We start from the raw sequence: 25,270 nt of genomic DNA on the forward strand, positions 1-25,270 counted from the left end.
TCGTTCCTGGCTTTCAGTCTAGCAAAGCACAGTTGATGATTTGGCCTCCAGTGTCTGGAAGTTGACAGAGGCAAGCCCTTATCAGTATCCTCAAAGGAATGCTGGTAGTGACAAGTCATGCAGAAGACGGTATCATAAAGAAAACAAATGCTATACTCAAGCCATATTTAGTCATCAGATGAAAACTAAACTAAATAGAAGGGAGATAAATGAAAACGTGAGAATGTGCATTTCAGCTAACCAAAAATGTTGCAATTTCAACTCACTTTCTTGCCCCAAACATATATATTTAACACAGCGAGTAAATATTTTTTAAATATTTTTAAATATACACGTAGCCTGGGTCAAGCACTTCCTGATGACTAGAGGTAAGGAAGCTTGGCAAGATCAAATGTTCATATCTTGGTGCATAAAATTAGAAAAGCAAGCACAAATCTGTGACAAGTGAAGACAGATACAACAACATGTAAAGACTTCATTAGCCATTTTGTGAATTCAAAAACTCTAAGTTTCATTCTAAATCATAAAGTGACATTTTATGGGCTCTCTCTCCTTGTGGCCTCCTCATATTCCAATACTGGAATATTTTAGGCCCAGTGTTTTAAGCAAAAAAAAAAAAAAATCAATTCACATTCATACTTACTAAATATATACATACACATGTATTATGTTTGTTAAACATAAGAATCCTATTCAATATGCTATTGACCTCCCAACACTAGTTCCCTGCCAACTCATTTTCTCGGGCTATATCTTCCTCTGCTCTGAGTTATTTCAAATCATTACACTCCCATGCAATCTCTTCTCACCACAACTTCCTTTCCTTTCTTTATTCCACTTAAACTTTTATCCTTCCTCTTTCTTGTGGCAGGAACCAGGCAACAATTTCTTCTTCAGATATATCCCTCCACTTACAAAATCAGCAAACTCTTAACAAATCTCTTACAGCGGTTCAAAGACCTATAACTACAGAGATCTTGTTTTACATCATCTGTAGGTCCTTATGTCGATCTAAAGTACTATCCAAAAACCAGATACAGTCATCTGATAGTGACTTCTGCTTGATTGTCTTCTATTCAAAAGAACAGTACTTCAGAAAGCAACATCATAATTTAAATTTACCTTATGGAAGCTTCCATAAAATATTTTCTTTATGTCATCATTATCAAAAGTTACAGTTTGAACCTCTCCTCTTGTATCCTTGTTAAAGAATGACAGCACTTTGCTGGCAGCTGCAATAAATACAAATAACAGATTTCATTTAATATGGACTACTGAAACCACCATCCTAATACATACTTATAGATAAAATCTAGTTTACCCCTTATTTGGGTAAGCACAAATCATAGATGATCTTAATGTCCTGTAAGTATACAGATGAACTTTCCTTTGATTTTAGAGTTAATACCCACGTTGAAATGTAGTTTAAATGAATTATTCTTAGATGAATTATGTTTAAAAGAAGTCTCTCAAAATTAAAAATGTATAATCCTTTCATCATGTAGAAATGCTTTGGGTTTGGAAATATTTGGTAAGGAACACATGCAAAGTAATGTAACATGTAACTTCTCCATGCAATAAGTATAATCATCCTTACGATCAAGCACAACTCCAACTTGTGGTTTGTAATCTCTGTCAGTAATCTGCCAAATTGCAAAAGGCTCGTTGGGGGATTCAGGCAGGAGACGGAATAACAGGATGATGGTGTATGCCTGGGGCAATCCCTCTGGGTGAATCTCCCTGTCAAGACAATATAAAGACATTTCTTTCACAGAAACACATGACGAAAATAAGATCATCACTATTTGCTCTTTTTCAAATAAAAGACACAAGAGTAACAGGGAAACCGCAGTGTTTAGTGAAACAGCATTTTAACTACTCTGTCAAATAGAAAACACCATGGTGATATAAAAACACTGTGATTTAAGATAAATTCACAGCTTGTCTTCAGCTGGTCCCAGCACCACAGTTAGAAAGGATGCCAGAATATGGCCAAGAACTCTTGGGTATGTATTCTTGTGGCAAAATTCTGTATAAACTACACATGTTTTAAATTGATAATAAATACAGATAAAAAGGACCACAGCTTTATTCTTTTTTTTTTATCTTGCCTGCTTCAGTCAGGCAGCAGCATTTAACTATTGCTGCTCTTCAGGTACAGATACAGTGATGGAATATTTAATGTCTTCTTTGCAACTGGTGATGCACTTGGGCTCCAGCTCACTCTTTAGTAGCTTGAGTTTAAATTTGTGATATTTTGACTGTTACACATTAAAAAAGGAGAGAGAAAAAAGTAAATAAAAACATGCATGAAACGGCGTCTGGGAAAGGAAGGAATGCTGGAAGAGAGCTGTAAAAAAGGAGGTGATCACTGCTTCTCCTTAACCATTATAATGGAGCTCAGTAGGAGTTTTAGTCACATGAACATAAAAACCTTAAAATGAAGAGAGGGTATGCTTTGTATGTTAGACAAAGCTTATGAACCCATAGAATTAGAAACACTGCAGTAAAAACCATATCACTAAGTCAACATCATCACACAGCACAGTGCAAGAATTCAAATATTAAAGTAGATAAAGCATCACAATTTTTAACTTGGATAACAAGTTATTTCAAATATGGAAACAGCAATGCCACTAGGATCAATATGCATTTATTGCTTTGCTGACTCAGTCTAGACTTGTATTTTCTGGATTCTCAGGAAAATAAATTCTCAGAATACTCTGGCAAGTCTATTCCACCTCTTTAGCAGACATTAGACTCATGTATCACAATATTTCTAAAAAAATGAAACAAATGTGAAGCCTGTCTTTTTATTGTCTTTTCATCAACTTATCCTAAATGCAATATCGATCAATGCAAGAGAGCTGTAAAACTGGGATTATCTGTATTTCCCTAGACTGCAAAAATCCATGCTGTCAGAGACCTGTCATCCCTACAGGTACTAGCAGCATGTCAATGAACTTAAAAATCCTCAAGTCTTCCACTTTTAAAGCTGTGATTTCAGAAGGCTAGAAAAAATAAATTATTTCTTCATAAACCTCAGCTTCTGTGCTTGTGATCTGATCTTTACCTAATCTGGAAGGGTTGCAGATGATTTCAAAGGCTTCTGTGAAAAGAAAATTAAATTTTTCTAAATTTAATGGGAACAATGGGCTATTTTTAGGCATCTCCTCTGAACCAGAATAACCTTTTTTGAAACTTACTTAAATAGATGTGAGAGAAACAAATGTAAAAAAAAATTGGGAGAAAAAAGGGAGAAAGGTACTGTTTCACTTTTAGTAAGACTAACTGCTAACAAAGTCATTTTTTCCTTTGGGAAAAATGTTGGCAAGAATGGCCATCGTATTACCCATCTATAACCAAGCTCTACGATCACAGGCCCTTGAAAACCCTGCTTCATTTGCCAAATAAGGCAAGTCAAGTAACCCTAAGTTAATGGCATCAATGTGCTGCCTACTGCAGTAAGAACGATGCTTCTGGAAAAAGTGATGCTAATCCCTCCATACTGAAACAATTTCTGTCCAGCAATGTGGAATTCATTGCACTAAGGAGGTTGTTGCTCAACTGCTTAGGTATAAACTGTGAATTATATGCAACTTGAATGGTTAAGAAGCATAATCTCAAAGAAAAGTAAGCAACTAGATTAATAGTAAACTATGATTGCAGTGGAAGAAATAGGATAGCATTTAATGATAACAATGATAGATGCTCTTCAGAGTGTATTTCTAGAAGCTTAGTAAAAAGAACATTAAATTAATGCATCTTCCATAATACACAAATGCTATCTATAAACTGTTAATCCTTCATCACCTGGTCACCCTAAATATAAGTGTTTATGCCTACTTACCGTATTGGCTGGCTGACAAAGGCGTTTTTGTGGAGTCTATATGCTACATAGCTTGGGAAAGAGCCTGATTCCAGTGAAACTCCTTGCACAGAAGCAAAATGCTTCTCTGTTAGATTGTATGATTCCAGCATCTTGAAACCTTTAAGTCCAGAAAAAAAATTAAAAATAAGAAACACTGAAGAGTTGTAAAAGACAAATGAACCTATGCTGAAATATTGGACAGTTACTTACCAGGTGAAGTATATCCCTCCAAATAAATAAGAGGACAAGCTGAAAGACATGAAACAATATATAATTCAAAACTACTAATTTGAATGAACAGAATATGAGCATATGTATACTTCAGAAAATTTTATTACGAAGAAGTCTGTGCTATTATTAATTATGAGACAGTTTTTGTTACATTTGTCATGATGTTTCATGAGTTGTGGTAGATGTAATATCAAAATCTTTACTCATCACTTTTAGCAGGGTATTTATACTCGGACAAATTGTATCGAATGACAAATGAACCCCAAATATTTTAAGAGGATAATTTAAAAGAAGAAAGAAGGACAATGACACAGTCTTTCCATGAATACTTAAGGCATGAGTCAAGCTGCATAATAGTTGTCAGATTCTCAAGAAATAACTGCAAATTTATGTGACTCCTCAGGAGCCAGAAGATGAGGCAGTTAGGGAACATGCAGTTGCACATGACAGGCCTGGGAATTTCTTATTTTTGCCATAGAAGGATCTCACTTGAGTAAACAACTGAGCTTTACTTAGATAATTTTAAAACAGCATCACACAGTATAGGTATGCATCTTTAGCACCATTTACCTATTCCAGTGGTAAATAAGAGACCTGTTGTGCCTGCAGTTTACATTAGGCATCATTCTACTTCTTAATGTTGTCAGTGACTGTTACTCTTTTCTTCTTCTACTAGCACTTTTGAAATGCAAGATTAGATTACATAAAACACAATATTCACTTCATAATTTTAAAAAGTAATTTGCTCCCTTGAACTATATTCAGTTATTCTGAAATTTAACTTTTTAATATGAACATATCTTCTGATGTACCTTAAATAAGATGGCAAATTGTCTTTGGTTTGTGTGGCTAGGCTTTGGTAATAGGGGAGCTACAAGGGTGATTTCTGTGTGGAAGCTGCCAGAAGCTGTGCCCAACAGAGTCAGTTCTGTCTGGTTCCAAGATGGACCTGCCAATGGCCAAGGCTGAGCCCATCAGCAGGGGTGGTAGAGACTGGGGACAACACATTTAACAAGGGGTGATGGCTGGGGTTGGGGGTTGTGTGTGTTGAAATAGCACAACAGCCTGCAGCTGGAGAGAGGAATGAAAATATGTGAGAGAAACAACTCTGCCAGGCACCAGAGCAGAGATTCCTGTGCATTCCTGGTTTTCCCTGTGGTGAAGACTATGGTGAGGCAGGCTGTCACTCTGCAGACCATGGAAGTCCACAGAGAAGCAGGACTGCCTGCAGTCCCAGGAGGCCCCTATTGCAGAGCCGAGAATGGCTGAAGGACTGTTGACACTGTGGGAAGCCCATAATGGAGCAGGTTCCTGGCAGGACCCGTGGCACCAAGGAGAGAAGCCCATGTTGGAACAGGTTTGCTGGCAGGACTTGTTGACCTCGTGACAGACCCACAATGGAGCAGGCTGTGCTTGAAGGACCATGTGGAAGGGCCCTAATGAGGTTCAGCAAAGTAAAGTGTAGGGTCCTGCACATGGAGAGGAATTACCCCAAATTCAGGTTGGAGACTGACCTACTAGACAGCAGTTCTGCTGAAAAGGATGTGGGATGTGGATAACAGGCTGACCATGAGCTAGCAGTGCCCTTGCAGATAGAGAGGCTAATAGTATCCTGGGGTGCATCAGGAACAGTGGCCAGCAGGTCAAGGAAGTGATCCTGCCTCTCTGCTCAGCCCTAGTGAGGCAACACCTGGAGTGCTGTGTCCAGTTCTGGGCTCCACAGTACAAGAAAGACTAGAAGCTACTGGAAATGTTCCAGCAATGCAGCATGAGGACGACGACTGAGGCAGGTGAGCCTGTTTAGTCTACAGAACACTGAGAGGGGATCTCATTAATGGAGATATAAATACCTTGACACATAAATATCTCAAAGGTTGGTGTCAAGAGGACAGTGACAGAATCTTTTCAGGACTGCCCAGCAACAGAAAAAGGAGCAAAGGCCAAAAACTAAAACACAAAAATCTTCACCTCAATATGAGGAAGAACTTTCTTATGTTGAAGGTGGTAGAGCACTGGAACAGGCTGCCAGGGAGGTTGTGGAGTCGCCCTCTCTGGAGATATTCACTACCCACCTGGATGCATTCCTGTGTAACCTGCTCTAGGTGACCAGAGGCATTGGAGTGGATGATCTCCAGGGGTCCCTTCCAACCCTAACAAGGTGATTCTGTCATTCTGTGATTCTGTGACCCACACTAGAGCAGTTCATGAAGAACTACAGCCCATGGGAAGGACCCATATTGAGAAGTTGATGGAGACTGTCTCCAATTGTAAGGACCCTCACTGGAGCAGAGGAAGAGTATGAAGACTACTCCTCCTGGGAAGGAAGAAGCAGCAGAGAAAACATATGATGAACTGACCACAGCCTTCATTCTCTGTACTCCTGTGGTGCCCAGGGTGAGGAGATAGAGAAAATTGGGAGTAAAGCTACCACCAGGAAGAAAGCAGAGGCAGGGAGAAGGATTTAATACCTGGCTTTATTTCTCCTTATCTTACCCTGATTCACAATAAATTATTTTTTTCCCCACATTGAGTCTGCCTTGCCCATGACAGTAACTATTCAGTGATTTTTTCCTGCCCTTATCTCAATCCATGGGCATTTCATTGTATTTTCTCTTCCTTGTTCAGCTGAGAAGGGCAGCTTTGGTGGGCACCCAGCCAAGGTCAGCCCACCACCTACTTGTAGCAGTATATAAGCAAAAATATTAGTTAGAGAAAAGGGAAACCAATGTCTTCTACTCACTTGAGGTAGCTGTCTCACACACAAAGGTGACGAGGTTATCTTGAATCTTTTCAAAGGCATCAAAGTCATCAACAATAAATACATGGCGCTCACTGGGCTTGCTGGCAATCTTGGCCAGTTCATTGTAATCTACATCAGCCACACCAACCACGAAGACACTGAAGCCTGTAAAAATAACACTTGTTAATTGAAATGCAGTAAACATTGACATTTTTTCATGTCAATATTGCACATACCATTGACTTGTGAGGAGCTACCTATGAGCCCACATTCTGGATCTCTTTTCACTCTGTCAAAGCTCAGAAGGTTTTCACATCTTTCTTCCACAACTTTCTCCTCTTTCATTGTTTTTTTGGGCATTATCGAATCTCATGCAGCCTTGGCAGCATAGTCCCCTCACTCTTTAAACCAAAATGTACAATCCTCTCAGCTCTACAATATCTTAAATCTGTCCTGTGGCCAAAAACTGTGTGGACCATTAGTTATCCAGTTATCTATCTGTTTCCATTTCTTGTATTTCATGTCTCTCGGTTTCTCTTTCTTACAGTGGTATTCACTTCACTAACTTCTACTTTCTGGCTTATGTTGTCTAGTTTTTCTCTATAATCACCAGATAGACATGGGCAGATTCAGAAAGCAATTCAACTTAGCTCCCTAACATGCTGATTCAGGATGGGAAAAGTCATTGTCTGTAGATGTCTATCTGTTGCTCTCTTCACCAGTCATAAAGGGACCCTACACAATGACTTTAGACTAGACATTTAGTTGTCAGATGTTTTAAGTTAAATAAGAACCAGACCATAGAAGACAATCATATCACCAGGTGCAAATTTAATTGAAGAGAAACTGCACAGACATTGGAAAAGCCAGTTGGAGGCTGAAACCAGAATTCACACTTATTCCAAATGATAAAAGTTTTGGGGTTTGGGGGTTTTTTTGGGTTTTTGTTGTTGTTGTTGTTGTTGTTCTTTGTTGTTTTTTGGTTTTGGCTTTTTGGTTTTTTTAATAAGGTAATTATTCCCCTGGTGAAACTTTGGCTGAAATACTCTGCCCAACTTCAAGCATCCTTTGATATGTATAGAAAACAAGGCAAATAGAGAGGAAACTAAAAATTATAAGGGGTTTTGAAAACATGATCAATGTGAGATTGAAGGAACTAAATTTGTTTGGTCTAGAAAAGAGGAGACAGAAAGAGAAGATGACAACGGGTTTTAAATATGAAGGCCCATTACAGTGGACAGTGATCAACTTCTTTCCTGGTTAACTGGGTAAATAAAGACAGCAATCTCACTAGCATTAAGACTTGGGTGCAATGCAAGACAGAGGTGAGTGCCAGTAGGGTAGTTAAGCACTGAAGCATATTGTCCAGGGAGACTGAGAAACCATGTAGACAGAGCTAATTCTTCCAGATTAAAGAGACAGAGATGATCACTTGTGCTTTACATGCATGTGACTCCCATAAGGATGTACAACATCTCCCTGCTTAGAGATCAGAACTAAGTGGTTCATGCACTGAAAGGCAAAATGTCAAGTGCTGGGACAGGAACAGGTTACTACACTCACATAAGCCACAATCATTAAATCTGATGAGGAAGTGCAGTGCTTCTTAGCTCAAAAGGCAACAGAGGAGTCCTTTCAGACCCATCTCCTTCAAAAACTGTTACTTCAACTGGAGATCCACTAGTTTATACCAGATAAAACATAAACCTCAGCAAACCAGGCCTATTAAAACATAAGCACTACCACAGAGCATACTTCTCAATGATTACTGGGGTCCACACACCGAAAAGAGGAAGAAGTAACCAAATGCCACATCTTTGAAATGACATGCATGAGGAATCTTTGGGAAGCCACATCCCTCCCCGGAGAAAAGGCTTAAGAAAGAAATTGTAAGTCTAGGTCCAGAAAGCACAAATCCTTTGAATAGTTTTGAGGTTTTCCTAATTCTCAGAATGCATTTCCAAGTCCATAAAGGATGAGTAAGTGATTCCCAGATAACTGAAGCAATACAGAAAAGAAACAGGCAGGTGCTGTGAATGGCTTACCAGAGTGCTGGATGACTGTCGCTGCTTTCCTCACCTCATCCTGAGACCGACCATCTGTGACAACAACAAGTACCTTGGGAACACCTCGCCTCATGCCACTCTCCCAAGTCAAAACCTTCTCTTTGATGAATGTTAGGGCTTTGCCTGCAAAGTGTACAATAAACAAGGAATCATCCTTATTATCCACAAGAGAAGAAATCTTTTACTTCAGAATGGCAACAGCCACACAGCTAAAACACAACTGAAAAACCAGCTTCTTCAGCCATGCAATATTAGGATAATTATGTAGTTTCTGAAAATATTTTATCTTAAAATGAATTAATTACAGCCCAAAATTACCTGTCCTAGTGTTTCCTCCTCTGTACTGAATATTTTGAAGAGCTCCCAGAGCCTGGGCTTTGTCATCAAATGTGTTCAGTTTAAATTCAGATTTTGCCTCATCACTGTACTGCACAAACGAAACCTGAAATGGAATGTAACACAGCATTCAATCTCATACCTCCACATTCAGGCCAACTCTCTCCATTGAAATGTCACCTGTCACCCATACTGTCTTCTCTGATTTCATGTATATTAGCAAGAAAAATATATTAAAGAAAGAACAAATGAAAAGGAAAACTACCCCATATAGATTAGAGCTAAGAATGATAGTGTCTGACACAGAGTGACTTTAAGGAGTATCTTTTCCTTTAAAAATCTCGACAGTTAAAGATAGGGAATCAAATGACTAAAAATACTCCTAGAAGATAAAATGCAGACCTTTAACAATGTAAATATATTGTTAGCCTTCTAAGCAAAGGCATTGCACCTGCATCTCTCTGCAACACTCCAGAATACCATATAAGAAACCCTCTCAGACTTCATGTCATTCATTTCATCTAGTGAAAGAGAAGTGGTTATGGGAACCTAGACATTGATTTCATCCAGCTTCCTACAAGTAGAAGAAAACTGATAATGGTGCAATGCTTATGGTAAGAAGCCTGACAGGAAGTTACTTTGACACAACTATGAGCAGCCCAGAACTCCTGAAAGTCTATCCCTCATTAGCTCTTACTGTTTACTCTCTCAAAATGCACTAATTCATCAGGAGGACCTTTTCATATTTTACTATGCCCCCTGTGGAACAGACCCATGTTATCACAGCATGAAAAGGATTCTGTAAGTGCTGTTTTCAAAGGCATTCTGCTATTTAGTGCAGTGGGATTCTAGGGAGCTCAGCAATGGCAAGCCAGCTGGACCCTGCATAAACAAGACTTATCTTTTATACTAAAAATTTAAAATGTAGCCCTCAGTCAAAAGTCAGAATGTCCCTAAAACAGATTTCTGATATGATGGAGAGAAAACCCAGGATTTAAGAACTAAGCAGTGTGCCAGTTGTTGACACTATATACAAATAAACGAAAATATAAAATTGACCATACATCACTCTGGTTTCTCTACCTGTAGGATTCCCACAAACTGTAACTTTTGTATTTCAGGATTTTAACATCTCAAAATAGACTGTATTTCCCTTGTATTTATAAAATGGCAAACCTATTAAATAAATAATAGGCATGCACACCCATATACATGTGTTTTACAACAATATAATATAAAAAATGACAGCATTCTGAAAGAAAGTAACAATTCAGTTCATCTTCAATTTCCCTCCAAAATGTACCCAATGGGAATAACAAACCTACCTGGATCCCAGCAGGATTGATTAAATCAAAGGCTCCTACTGTACTAAAAACAAATTTCACTACTTTGTTGAAATTATCATCACCAATACTCCAGGAAGCATCAGTCAAGAATACTATGTCTGCTTTGGCACCTCTGCATACTGAAAAACCAAGAAAAGGAACTCTTAAAATACATCAACCATATCACCATGAAATAAATATTGCTTCAAAATTTGAAAATTCAAGAATGAAAAAATATTCAGTAAATGTCTACTACCACACATTCAACCTGGCAGACGACTAATGCTCTATACTTCAAGAAATGCGAAAGACTTCAATAATAAAATGTAAATGTTGTAAATTACTTTTTTTTTTTCTGATCAGCTACCATAGAATATGAAGTGTCTGCTGAGAGAAGATAATCTCATAGACTATCAATAATTTTTTTCCCCCTAAGGTTTGCATCTTGCTGTTCCAAACCAGGAAATATTGAAGTCTAGTAAAGCTCTAAACAAAGAGATGGCATTAGGAAAGGTCTCAATCTTCATTTCTCTAAAATGCTGTGCTAGTTTTAAATCCACTTAAAGATATAAAAAATGGAGGTAAACTATGAAGTAGTACAGCAACTACACAAAAATATTGAATAATTCTAGAGATAAACATACCATCCCGAGCTGGAGGGATTGTGGGAGGTGGAGGAGGTGTAGGTGGTGGAGTTGGTGCCTCAGTAGGTTTGAGGACTGAAAAGAAATAATAATTTTATTCTACAGTTATAATTCTATATAGCATATATATATATTCTGCAGTTAATTCTATAGCTAAAACCTAAAGTTCACAGTGTCTGTTACCTACCTGTATGCTCCCTCATAGAGACTGGAGGTCCTTCAAGGTTAGGGGTCTGAACAAAGACAGTAGCATTGTATTCTGTGTCTGGGGAGAGGCCAGTAAAACAGTGGCTCGTTTCTGACCCACGGATTGTGATTTCCTGTCCTCTGGAACCTGCCAAAAAAAAGCCCAACAGAAAAAAAGTTAGAACCTATTACTTCCCTTCTAATGTATGTAGACATAAGTGCAAAAATGAAGAAACTTCTTGAGAAGAGGTTGGAGCTAATAAGACTCTTATTCTTTAGAAAGGCACCATAACAGCCTTTCTAAACCAAATTGTGTGGTGGTTATGAACCCTGGAGCACAGTGGAAAGTACATTGCAGCATCCATGTGACACCAGGCAACTGGTAGATGTAGGTCCACTAGAGAATCATCAGTACTTCCTCTTTCTTTTTCACCGCTCAAGGAAAACAGGTAATGCTCAGAACTTTACAGCTCAACCAGATGTGTCATTATGGTCAGTGCTTGCCACCAATCCAAATAAGTGGTGCTGTCACTGACATTAGACAATTATGTTTCCAGAAAATGCAAAAAATAGAACATACTTACCATCAGCTGGGTTTAGCTTCAGTCTGTAGGAAGTTGCTGACCGATGAGGAGACCACCGGATACAGAGAGTATCCCAACCCACTTTGTAACTTGTTAGGTCAGTGACATTCAAATATACTGTGAAGAGAGAGAGAAATTGTTCTTTGGAAAATAGTATGTAATAGGTAAACCACATAAAAATGAAATTTTTTTTATAATTATAAAAAAATTATATTAGCAGTGCTGGTTTGGAACTTGATTTTTAAAAATACTTGCAAAAAGAAAGAGCAGTTCTCAGTCAAATCTCTTCTATTTTACACCCTACAGATCCCCACCTAGCTACTTACAAAGGCCCCAGATCCCTTATTGGGTAACAGCCCATTTTATGAGTTTTCACATGAGGTTGATTTCTTTACAAAATAAGAAGCCTCCAAAAATAAAAATCTGACGCATACATATAACAGTATGAAAAGAATGTACTGAGTCAGGATGCTTGATTCATCATAACTGAAGAAATTTTTAGAAGTTTCTTAGCTGAGTCCATCTTTAAAATCACTGGACATTACTATGAGGTAAAAGCAGAGTATCAAAAAGCCTAGACCTAGTAACATGGTTTGATTCTGTAGCACCCTGGAGACAGGTAAAGTATAGCTTAACAAAATTTTAGGAAAGAAACTAGAAAATTTCATCAAGTTATTACTTTAAAATATATCTTCATTACTCTTTCCAAGATTAGTGTTTTTAAGATCTATATCATGGACAGATGATGAGTATTCTCTATGAGAGGATGCTCAGGCTTCCTAGCAACCAGCCATCAAAATCTTCTCTTAATCAATGTTATCTCAGACCAGCATATGCATCTAGCATGCCTACAACAAAATTATTCTGACTTACATGTAGTGCCTTGATCTGTCAAAGGTATGCTCATTCCAGAATCATACTGGGCATAAACATTCACATCATAAGTAGTACTGGGAGACAGATTATGCAAAGTGTAGGAAGTCACTTCTCCCACAAAAAACTCCCTGGGTTCATTTGAACCTTGAATCAAGGAAGCATTAAGAACAGAGAAAGAAAGAATCATGATTACATGAGCTACAAAGCTATTCATTCTCTTACATATCAGTAAATGTGTACCTCATTTTTTCTAAAACAAAGCATATTGATTTCTTAAATTTTAGCATATTACAATTCTGCAAACAGTACATACACATAGGGGTTTTTTTACAAACTATTGTGCAATGTTTGTTTTCAGCTTCTAGAAACATATGTATATTGTTTGAAGGCCACATAAAACAAAAGTTCTGCAGGCCATTAGTATCCAAATACCTGTCCAATATCATCTCATATACAACAGTTCACAGCCTTAGAAGGACAAGAGGCATTAAAGAGGTTAAAAACAAATCAGTCACTGTATAAAGTTTTAAATATATATATATATATACTATTCAATCCCAGTAACTGAATGTATGAAACTGTGATTGATAGCTTGTGTTTATTATAGAATACTGATCATAAGAATAAAGTTTGCATGAAAATTGGTTAACTAAGGAAATAAATAGCTCCTTTAACACAAAATTATACATATGATTTTTACTCTGGTCTGTCATTAGCCACTTGCTGTTCTGAAAGTGGCATACTCAGAATAAACAAGTTTTCTTACCCACAGGTTTGTACACAATTTTATAGCCAAGAACGGGGGATGGTGAAGGATCCCAGGAAACTCTGAAACGTGTATACCATTCATCAGTGATATACATATTTTGAGGAGGAAGCAGGCCAACTAAAAAAAAAGAAAAAAAAACACATTCTAATTAGGCTAGTAATTCTTTTTCAATCCTTAGAAATGCAGAATTTAGAAATGAAACCTTAACAATGTTGAAGTGCTTAAGGAATATGTCTTACATTTTAAAAAGAATAAACAATATGAAAACTATAATTACCAGTTCTGCCATTTCCAGTCAGTTGTCCACCATCTCCATCTTCGTACACAGCAACAACAGTGATTTTATATGGCGTATCTGATTGTAGTGGTTGTAGTATCACATTATTCCTTATACCAGGAACTGTTGTCTGGAACACAAAAGAAACAGAGGTAAACACACTCACAGTCTTTCAACTCATCAGTAGTGACAGGGGCTAGAAACAAAAATTTGCAATAACATTTGGCACATTGTGTTTCATGTCCACCATAGAAAAAGTCATTCAGGGTTGTAGCCTATAAAATTATCAGTATTTGTTATTTTGAATTATAAAACACTGTGGCCATCACAAAAACATCAAATCAAATTGACTCTTCAGTCCTAACCCTCAAATCAGACTGAGATGCTGCAGTTCTTCACCATGATTTCAGTACTCTTCCCTCATAGAAGTATAAAAGTCATAATAATGTGTTTGTTTTCTTGGCAGAAACAAGTTATTCTGAGACGGAAGCTCTAAATATATTGATATATAAAAACGTCCCTATTTATGCATCCCTCAATCTCAACTTCCTTATGCAGCCATCCACTATTGCTCCCTTCTAATGAAAATGTAGCTATAATCCCAAAAGTGATCCTACTCCATAAGGAAGACAAAAAGCACTGAAACTAAGGGGAGTAACTTGAGGTATCTTTCTCAAAAGCACATGCCAGTCAGCACTTGCAATGTACAGTTGATTAAAATTTTCAGCTGTTTGAGACTTGCTGTTTTTATGGATTGTCCAATCTTTTCTACAAAGATATGTGTGTTGAAAATATGTGCATCCTGATTAATGAGTCCAGTAGGCATTTTTCAGCATGTGCTATACAGTAATATATAAACAATAATAATTTGTCATTTTGGCTGGTGGCAGTTGGCAGGAACTCTGCCATTGTCCTTTATAGGATCTGAGCTTAGCTTTGCTATAAATACTCTTTGAATTTTATAAGCTTCAGAATAATTTATGCTATCATTAAGGTGCAGGAAATGAAACACACTTACAATTCATATTGAAACTCAGAACAGTAAGTCAGATCCTGAATCAAAGTAACCATTGTTGTCTTACTAGGCTCTGTCAACACTCTTCAATTTATAAAATGCAGACTTTTGTTTATTCTGTATCCTAGCACACTTACTTTGTAATGAATACAGTATGAAGTAATAGATAGCTATTCAGTGCAACACTTTTTAATGCCAGGAAGCAGATTCTGTTCAGAGTCTTCTGATTAATGTGTGACTCACATATCTAATTATTTCACACACATATTTGTTCATGAAACCATATATTTTCTGTAGCTTCATGGGAAAACCCCCTGTTTTACACAAACCATGGCTTCCTAACATTGACAGCAATGACCATAAAACTCACAGAGCCTGCACAGTGTACTACGTGTGGAACATGCATCTTCTTTTTTCTGTAGCCTAAAGAATTGACTGAGAACACCTCAGTGATACTAAGGAATTACAGAACTTACATATTCATCAATAGGGTCTCCCACAGTGGGTGAATAAATGATTCTGTACTGCTGGACTGGCCCATCAGCATGGTCCCATTGTACAGAAAGGCTGTTTGTAGTCTCATCATATACTCTCACGTTCCTTGGACCGCTGCGAGGCACTGAAGAGTGAAAATACAGAAGGTTGTATGGGGCATGATGCCTCTAGATCAGTGTCACCCCCATCAATTCAAGTGTTGCCCTGAAGCCAAAGTCAAAGGCCCTTCCTGAAACCCTTGAATAAATAAATATACATGAGGAGATTAAATCAATGACCATGCAGCAGTGCCTGAAGGTCTTAAAGAGAAAGAGGGCCCAACTGGAGGAACTTGAGCAGTATGGAAGGGAGAGAACATCCAGATGTGCAAAGTGAGCATCAACACACATTCTGCTTCACAAACTCCTGCAGATAAGTGCAACTATAGCCTGTCACATCTTCCAGTTTTAGATGAATATGGGGATTTTACAGGGAAAATATAGAAGAAGAAAAATTATTGTTGCTGACAGGTTCTGTACATATTATTTCTAGTATGAATTTTAAAGAATCTAAGCATATGCCAACCAAGATCCTATGAGATAAGTTGTAACAAGGAGATTCTGGTGTTTAGGTGTCTGCATGAAAAAAACAAACAGCTGGGGAGGCCAACACATACAACTGCCATGTCAGACACTGAACATGAAGCCCTTTTCCTTCTGTTGACAACTAATTCTAACCATCTTAATAGTCTATTTTTTTCTACAAAAGACAAATTGTTATTCATCTGTAATTGGATTTTGAGAACAGCCTTTAAACTCTTGCACTTTCAAATTAAGCTTATTTCCCAATTGAAAATTACATTGCTAATTATTCAAGTACCACAACTGACAGGCACCATAGCAAAAGTTCCCTGCCACAGAGTCTTATAATTGCTGTAGGCGTAATTCAGATACATTAATTCAGAGTTGCACTAAATATCTTACATTATTTGTAATTGTAACCAATTTTATAAGTTCTTCACACACCAATTTTGACATATATTTCACAACACAAGTACTGACTGTCTCTTACATGTTCTTCCCTGTGCTTGGCTTGGATTCCCCTCTCCATCTGCATACAGAGCTATAACATTAATTGAGTAAGCAGTGTCAGGAGTCAAGCGCTCCAGAATCACATCACGAGTGTTGCCTGGCACCACAATCTAAAATAGAAACAAAAACAACCTATATAAATAAATTTTCAGCTTATACCTCTCTTTTCAGAAAACAATTTGAATGAAATACAGAAAAATTGGAAACATGACCATGCTGCACACTATCCAAGAAAAATAACACAAGTTTAAAATAAACATGCAATATTCATAAAAATTCAATTTGGGTGAAAAAAAGAACAAACAGTACAAGGAGCTCTCATTCTGCAAATACAATTGATATTTTTTATATTTTACAATAAAATAGTTCAGAGAAAATAGGAGAAACAATCATAAATAGAAACTAAAAAAGAAATTCTTTTACAGTTTACTACATATAAAAGACATAAAACTCCTTACAATTCTTAACATAAAAACATGTACATCTACGTGTACAACATTGGTGTACATTTTGCATTGTAAGTACATTTATGGTCAAAGCTTTAAAACTGCACTTATTTCTATAGGAATCCAAGAGTTCTTCACATCTGGAGGGTAGTTTTTCACCCATATCCAGACTTTGCTGCTTACCAACCCCCACCAAACTGTAATGATGTGGGGGAAGCAGATGGTTAGGTGGTAAAATCACATAAACCTGGCATCTAGTTCCATAATTACGCAATTCCTAATAAATATTTGTTGTCTCTGTCTCTCTTAAAAAAAAATTAATTTAACACATCTTTACCTGCAGTAGGATAAAGGATACACAATAGAGTTTTAAATGGGAGAGTCTTGTTTCTTGTTTCTTTCATTTTACCAAATTAAGCCTTTATTAACAATGGACTAGATTCCTATAAACACTGTGCTTTCAGCAGAGACTCTCCTGGGCAGACAGTTGGCCTGAGTTTACTATAATTTTTTACACTCATTGAAGGAAACAATATTCTCTACATATATTTGACTAATAGTATAAAAGTGAAATTACTTACAGATTCTGATGGCCTTGGGCCAGACAGTGGAGCATAATTAATTCTATATTGCTGTACTGGACCTGGAGCAGGTTCCCAACGGACGTTCATGCTGTTTGGTGTGGGGTTGTAAATGTGAATGTTTCTTGGTGTTCCTCTCTCCACTAGATCAAGGATAATTTAAATTAAGTTTTACAAAGTTGCTAGTGTAATTTCTATTTCTGCATGAATTTACAACAGTGCTCAAAAGTTGAAAACCACCTTAGTCCAAGATAAACACATTACTTATGTTAGTCCAAAATTTACAAAGCTAAGAATCTCCAGGTTCAGTCTTTCCAAGCTTCCATACCAGGCAGCAAAGTATGTGTTTGTACTGCAAATTGAAACTATGATCGTAACACTTTTTTATCCTATTGTTAATCAGATATGTATGAAATATAACCACAAAGTACACATTTCATGTCAAGTTGACATTCATAGCTCAAACTTCCCGGAAAATTTTAAGTACAGTATGGATATTAGCATGGATTAACACTAATATTCACTGTCTGTTTGTATTTCTACTAGTACTACAATTAAAATTTGACTATTTTGTGCAGTAAATACCAAGTGTGCTGTACAACTTTGGAGCTGAGCTTGCCCGAGTTAAGCGGACAGAAAGCCTCCACACAAATAAGCAAAGGAAACAGAATAAGTTACAAAGCTGCAAAAATTACCAAGCAGGTAAACTTTAAATATAAAATCGATTTCCAATGATCTGAGGCCATTGGTAAAAAAATCCAAACATTTTCTTGCAAAGGACTATGTTCCTTACAAGTGCGTCCAGTGTCAGAGGTACGTCCACCATCCCCCTCTGGGAAAACTGGAACCACAGTTACAGTGTAAGGTGTGTTGGGTTCAAGAGTCCTCAGGATGACATAGTTTGTATTTCCTGGTACTGTGGTCTACAAATTTAAAAAGAAAGGAAGGGTCAAGAAACTTGAAAAAACATGGAAAAAAAAACCAAAACCAAAAAACAAACAGACATATAAAGTTTAAGCTTTTTTATTTCTCACTTACTCCCCTACCATATCTAATTTCCAGAAGATGTGATAACAACTTTACAAAAAGTGAAGTTTAAAAAATCATGGTTTGTGGTATCTTCTGAAACTGCCTTTCAAGAAGGTTCTGTCTCAGACTTAACACAAATTAGCTCTATGTTCTCCTATATAATCCCTTATACCTCTCTCCACTTTTGGGTCCAGATCCTGCTGTAGTGAAATGAAGCGTAATGAAAGTGATAGAATCTGCAGTGACCTCTTTAATGACTATTATTTAGCAGCTCAAAGGCATTAAAACATGACTAAGTCAAGAAAAAAAGCCCATACATAACTCTACAACATTCTAATGACAAAAAGTAATGAGTAGCTCATGTTAGGAAATAAAACTCCACAGCATTTTAGAATATTTGTCATCAGTAGCACTTTGGTTGCTATTGAAACAATGGCATTAATGTACAACACATTTCATGCACACATTAAGTTGCACTGATGTAGAAAAAGAAACAGAACTAGGAAATAAGATTTCCCAGCCTGCAGCAAGGGTTTCCTATTTGCAGGATTCTTTTAGCTCTTTGTAATTAAATAATTTCAGGAGATTAGAAAGTGGATTTTTCTGCTTTCACAAATATCATTGAAGCCTACAGTCACATGACTTCTTAGCAGTCAAAATGGGTAGAAATAAAGACTGCTAACTTGTTATACCCTGAAGTCAGCTTTACATTCACACATATTGCCCTAGGGATAAAGAAAAAAAAATTGTGTGTGGTATTAAATCCCATGCTAAGAACTAACCCCTGATGGTCTGCTATATGAAATCAAACATCTGTAATACATATGGGAGGTGCTGTGCATTTTCTCTGGGGTGTCTATGAACAGAAAGAAAGCCAGTTTATAGACAAACAAGACCTACTTCATTCAGCAGCATTTCTCTCACCAGCACCATGAGCTGTAATTTATCTGAGATGGTTAGTGAGATCCACATGAAGAATTTACCATTTCTTCTGCACCTCCAGCTGTAGGTCCATAAAACACTTTGTACTGGCGAGGACTTCCTTCTGCATGATCCCATCGAACGTTCAAAGTACTGGTGGTTGGGTCATAAACTAGCAAGTTCTTCACAGTGGTGAGAGGTTCTGAAACAGATCAATAAGATGTCAGAAAAGATGTCCACAGAAGATGTGGAACACTATTCTCTCCTTTTTGCTGTCAGATCACACCTCTGTAACGTATCTTTAGAAAATTTTAAAAATAGGTTTAGTAGCACTTGTTAAATCTTATTTACCTTCATCAATCAGAACACATCAGACCTATACAACACCACAAACAATGCTAGCTAGAAAAATTTATTTCTGGACACTATTTTGGAATTATGCAATAAGATCATTAAGATTTTTTTCTTTTTTCCTCACCAAACTCAATATTGTGTCTGACTTTCCATTGCAAGCTCATAATGAAATGCAACTGAATTTATAATTTTATAGTTATATAGTTAATTATATTGAAATGGGTTTTATACCTGGAGTGTCTCTGATAGCAATAGCAAATCACTCACTGACTTCTATAGCAGGATCTAAAGAATGCATCAATATAAAATGGTGGAGTTCTAAAGAGCACAATAGGAAGGTCAACCTCTAAACAGAAGATGCTTAAAAGCATACATATATGAGAGTAACATGTCCTCAGATGCTTTAAGGTGTTTGCTACATTATGGCATAAAAAAAGTAAACAAATTAAAATGAGGAAGAAGCTCCATAGTAAGGTCAGTGTTTCTCTCAGCTGTAAAAACTGGGCATCCAGTCAAAGGCAGCAGTCCAGGGTTTCTCTACAGCCAGTAGACTGACAGATGTTCTTACTTCAGAGACTTGAAAGCCACCAAAGGGCAAATGACAAATATAGAAGGGATGAACTTCACCACAAGGAAGTTTTCTCAGCTCTGCTGAAAAGCAATACATCAATACTGTTTTGTACCTAATAAGAAGACCTGAAGAGTTACTTACTGGTTCTGCCTCGTCCTGTCATTCGTCCCCCCTCACCATCTGCATACATGGATGACACAGTAATAGCATATGGTGTGTCAGGCTGCAGCTTCTGTATCACCACACTGTTCTGTCGCCCTCCAACAGTAGTCTGCAGCAAAACAAAATATTAAAATCCCTTTCATACTGTTTCTTTTGTGCTTACTGCTACAGTAAAGAACCCAAGCATTTGATGCAGAGTGGAAAACACTGTGATGTATCAAATGTTGCAATTTGCTTGTGACTGACACTGACAGTAGACATTGAACAGTAGTAATATTTAGTAGGTATTGGGTTTAGCAAGTTTAGACACAAAGCCACTATTCTTTAAAGTCTCTAAACTTGCATACAACCATAATTGTATATAAACTCCCAGTTCTGTACCAGCACAAATTATAGTATAACTCCTATCACTGTTTGTACTTTTAATACTATCTGCACATTTTCAAAGCCTATTCAGGTCATGTGTTCAGCATAACACTTCAAATCATCTGCTGATGAAGAACTGAAAATGAGCAAGCATTTACACATCTTCAAATTTCATAGCAGTAGATTATTTTAATTTACAGGCAGACTATTTTAACTTACAATCAAAGGGGTTTTTTGTACTCAAGTGTACAAAGCTCCTTTCAAAGCACAAATGCTTTCATCATCCCATCATGGCTGCCTCTACGTTTCAGTATCTGATTGCCTTTCAAAACCTGACCCTAAATTATCATTATGGTCTCTGCAGTTCTGTGTGCAGTTTTTGCAGACCTTTTTTTCTGTCTTCAAGTCACCTATGATTCCTCTTGGTGCTGAGGCCATTAAAAGTCAGGCAGCAATAAAAACCCTCCAGAAATTATATTTTAAATACTTTGGTGGGGACTGTTCTACTGCCTACTCAGCATCTACAGTTTAATAAATGCCAGAGTAACAAAAGAAAACAAAGAATTGTGATCATGGGACTGCAAGTCATTTGCAAACAGACATTAGATGCCATGAACAGAGTATGAGAGGTCTGTGTGCTCCCCTTAAACAGAGGTGTTTTCTACAACGGGCACTGTTGACTCTATCCAGTTGTAAGCAATTAAATCTATTAACCATATTCTTTGCACAGATTTCAAGAGAATAATGAGAATTCCCTTTTTACTCCACTCTCAGCACTGAATTACAGGTATTACTAAAACATATTGCCGTTCCTTATTCCTCTAGTGATTTCTCACTAAAATTGCATTCGGCTGCTTAATATACGTTTCAATTACCTCAACCCAAATGCATGTTGATCAGAAGAGAGTTAAAATGGATGTGTAAGTATCCAACTGATTCTAAAGTAAATATTCCTAGATATACTTCTGAACATGTGTGATCTCTGATTACAGGAGCAAGCTAAATGAATGTGGTTCTCATGAGACTGTTCCTCTGACTCATTTGACAGTAACCACAACAGCCTCCCACTACAGAATAGGGCATTTTTAAGTAGCACACACTTCTGATAAACAGCCTGACTGAATTACCATTCCCAGGCTGTGTTGCATAAGCTGCCAGAAGCCAAAACAGTTCGTGCTGACAACACAGGGAAAGCTGGCTGATCATAAAGTACTGTCTCTCCATAGCATTACAGCTTCTCATCACAGTAAAAGAGTATACGATACCCTAAATACTTCATTAGCACACGTTTTGCATGGATTTCTCTTTGCAACTGCTATCTCTGTGTGGTTACTCTGACCCTAGAGTGGTGGGAGACAGTCTCAACTGTTCACAGCATGTTCCATGGCAAGGTCTTCTGACAGGATGGAAACCACACTACGAAAACAATGGAAAACTCTGGACTATGAAAGTAGTCATGGTAGTTCATATTATTGATTATTCTGACACCTGTGTCTGTGATTTGTATCCTTAGATGCTGACTGACTTATTCTTCAACACACTTTATTTTAGTTTTATCCATAGATAAACAGTTGGGGGTATGAACTCAAAGATCTTTTCCAACCTAAATGAGTCAGTCTATGATTATGTGATTCGTGAGAAAACAGGCTGCATCCAAAGTTATTGCTGCTCAATTAAGAGTATTCTAACTTGGATTTGAAAGAGGAGAAAAAAAGGTGGGAGTATATACTTATTCACTATAAATATAAACCTTCACATAAAAGGTGATTGATATATACAGTGATGTACTTTGAAAAGAAATTATTCTAATGGACTACTTTGCAGAAGGTTGCATTTAAGATTTAATAACTTTAGCACTTCAAAATTAGTTACCGACTGTTCAGGGCCATCCCCACTGATAGGCTGGTAAATGATCCTGTATCTCTGCACCCGACCACTGGCAGGATCCCATTTGACAGTCAAACTGTGTGAAGTAGCATTGTACACCTGAAGGTTTCGTGGGCCACTCTTTGGGGCTGAGAAGCATAACAAAGAAAATTATAAATATGCAGCTCCCCAAAGAGCAGAGACAAACACTTCATTCTTACTTTTAGAGCTGCATGAATGCCTGATCAAGAGCAGAAAGTATTAAGTACAGGGGACCATAAACTGTAATGTTTGTAAAATAATAAACATGTGGTATTCTAGTGTTTAGTATTCTTCCAAATACACAGTAATATTTATTAAATGATCTCAGCTTTTTAATGTCAACATTTCTTACAGTTTAGAAAAAGAGAGCTATGAGTTTCCTTCAATAAAATGGTACCTGGAAATTCAGATTCTTACCTTGTGTAGTGATAGGTACCAAGGGTACTAGGAAAAAAGTAGAAAGAATTTTCAGAATTCTTGTATGTGTACGCCTTCTATTTCAATAACTATGAATAACAACATGCAGTATCCCTTTAGTTACTTACATGTTCTTTCACTGCCAATGAGCTCTTCACTTTCTGATTCATCAGGATAGATGGCAGTAACTGAGACATCATATAATGTATCTGGATTCAAATTTTCAAAGACCAAACTATTCTCATCCCCATTTAAGATAGTCTTGTGAAGAAATTAAAAAAAAAAAAAAAAAAAAAAAAAGGAAAAGATAAATAAACAAAACCAAAAGATACAAATGAAACAGGCAAACAGAGAGTGGGATATAACTAACTTCTTACTCAGTAACATCACTGAACAGGGCTGTAAGTATGTGTCCTATGCCTTCTCACTGAGTTTCCAACTTATAGGCCATTTATCAATTACATTTTTGAGTTTAAAAATACACTCTCTGAGAGACTGCCCATAAAAGCATAAGATTGTCTACACTTACCTCCTGTTTGTCTCCTCTTCCATAGGGACCCCATGTTATTCTATAAAGAGAGACATCTGGAGCTCCATGATCCCAAGTACCCCTGAAACTATTTGTGGTTATATCTGTGATTCTGAGATTGACTGGTGCTGGCACAGACTCTATTATGAGAAAAGGAAAAATATTCCACAAAATGTAACTACAAAATAAATACAGTTAAACAAAGGAATTATTTAGACAAATAATTTAGAGGATTATGCAGAAGATTCACCTCTCAGTTATCATGCTTCTAATGACTACAATCAAATGCCATAGTATATAACCCAGTCCACTTGCTCTAAGCAAATCATCCATCATTAGGTCATTATCTGATAAAGCAGACCTCAGCAAAGGTCTCAACTCACATGCCTATTCAAAACAACTGAAGCCCTGTCTGAAGCCCTGTCTGTTACATTTTGGAGTTATATGGAGCGAATATGAACTCCCAAAGACGCAGGTCAAGTTCCTGCATGAGTTTCTTGCAAATCTTAAAATTCTTTATATAAGCCAAATAAGTCACCACTTATTTAGAAAGAATTCACAGAGGTTAACTGTAGGTTAAGGAGGGAAAATATTATAGCCACTGGGAAGAAATATGCAAATAGGTAGAACCAGAGAATTAAACTAGAAATAATTTCTTTGGCAGACTTTTCCTCTTCTTTCCTTACACATACTTTCACACAAAACCACAGGTACAGAGCAAAGACTAGCACAACAGCAAGCAGGAAATCTCACAAACTTTTTTAAACACATCACACTACCAAATGAAAAATTCAGAAGAAAAAATGAGAGAGAATATTAATGGGTTTTTCTTCTTTTTCACACCCAGAGGGAGGGGAAGTAAAAAGGTAAAATTACTCTTTTCTGTTGTAGCTTTTCTGGTTAACTATATTCTTAAATCCTAAGCCTTGATCAGGATAAGAACTTCCTTGATTGCTGCTTTCTTCTTTCAGTCTGTCACATCTCTAGTATGGAGATCAGCTCTTACAGCTTGTGTACCTCCATTTCCTTGCCTCTGTTTGTTGAAGTTATTAAAATGTGTCTTTATGATTCTCTAAAAGTAAAAGCTGCCTTAGCATTCCATGATGCAAAAACCCTCTTGGATCAGAGACAGGATCATGTCTCTATAATCCTCTAGTATATGGCCCAGCTTCTTACTCACTTGCCTAGACCCCTGGGAAGCCTTGCTAACCCTTTCCTCTGTCCTCATACTTTCTTACCAATTCTACACCTACACTTCTTCTCCAGTCTTTAAAAAGAAATAGTTTTGTTTCAGTGGCTTTTCACCTCTCTGCAGACTGCAATGTCAGTGTTCACTGCAGTAAGACACAACTCATCTAAGATTCCTATGGTTTGTTATATTGCAAATAATGCTACAATGAAGTATTTCTCAGATTAAATTAGAGTTCCACCTAAACTTGATAACATATTGCAACACAGACCACTTAAATCAAACATAAGGCAAAAAACCCCACAAGAATGA

The 25,270-nt window shown here is 37.1% G+C and overlaps 1 protein-coding gene across 9 annotated transcripts in view; it reads right to left on the bottom strand.

Annotated features, from left to right (window-relative positions):
- COL12A1 (collagen type XII alpha 1 chain) overlaps window positions 1–25,270 on the bottom strand; it is a 99,338-nt gene that overhangs the window by 24,530 nt on the left and 49,538 nt on the right. For 8 of the 9 annotated variants that reach the window (XM_056487020.1, XM_056487022.1, XM_056487027.1 and 5 more), the window contains 24 exons: window positions 23,770–23,909; window positions 23,369–23,501; window positions 23,241–23,267; window positions 22,788–22,930; window positions 20,529–20,658; window positions 19,525–19,664; window positions 18,306–18,435; window positions 17,513–17,655; window positions 16,466–16,595; window positions 15,397–15,539; window positions 13,906–14,035; window positions 13,626–13,745; window positions 12,857–13,003; window positions 11,984–12,100; window positions 11,401–11,547; window positions 11,214–11,288; window positions 10,570–10,709; window positions 9,227–9,350; window positions 8,888–9,031; window positions 6,843–7,007; window positions 4,082–4,120; window positions 3,851–3,989; window positions 1,598–1,740; window positions 1,123–1,232 (listed from right to left, as the gene is read on the bottom strand). In XM_056487020.1, coding sequence (XP_056342995.1) covers window positions 1,123–1,232; window positions 1,598–1,740; window positions 3,851–3,989; window positions 4,082–4,120; window positions 6,843–7,007; window positions 8,888–9,031; window positions 9,227–9,350; window positions 10,570–10,709; window positions 11,214–11,288; window positions 11,401–11,547; window positions 11,984–12,100; window positions 12,857–13,003; window positions 13,626–13,745; window positions 13,906–14,035; window positions 15,397–15,539; window positions 16,466–16,595; window positions 17,513–17,655; window positions 18,306–18,435; window positions 19,525–19,664; window positions 20,529–20,658; window positions 22,788–22,930; window positions 23,241–23,267; window positions 23,369–23,501; window positions 23,770–23,909 — 2,999 coding nt within the window. The remainder of the gene's footprint in view (window positions 1–1,122; window positions 1,233–1,597; window positions 1,741–3,850; window positions 3,990–4,081; window positions 4,121–6,842; window positions 7,008–8,887; window positions 9,032–9,226; window positions 9,351–10,569; window positions 10,710–11,213; window positions 11,289–11,400; window positions 11,548–11,983; window positions 12,101–12,856; window positions 13,004–13,625; window positions 13,746–13,905; window positions 14,036–15,396; window positions 15,540–16,465; window positions 16,596–17,512; window positions 17,656–18,305; window positions 18,436–19,524; window positions 19,665–20,528; window positions 20,659–22,787; window positions 22,931–23,240; window positions 23,268–23,368; window positions 23,502–23,769; window positions 23,910–25,270) is intronic. The other variant, XM_056487023.1, reaches the window with a different exon arrangement.

The sequence above is a fragment of the Oenanthe melanoleuca genome, chromosome 3 (genome assembly GCF_029582105.1).
Source record: "Oenanthe melanoleuca isolate GR-GAL-2019-014 chromosome 3, OMel1.0, whole genome shotgun sequence".
Classification (NCBI taxonomy): Eukaryota; Metazoa; Chordata; class Aves; order Passeriformes; family Muscicapidae; genus Oenanthe; species Oenanthe melanoleuca.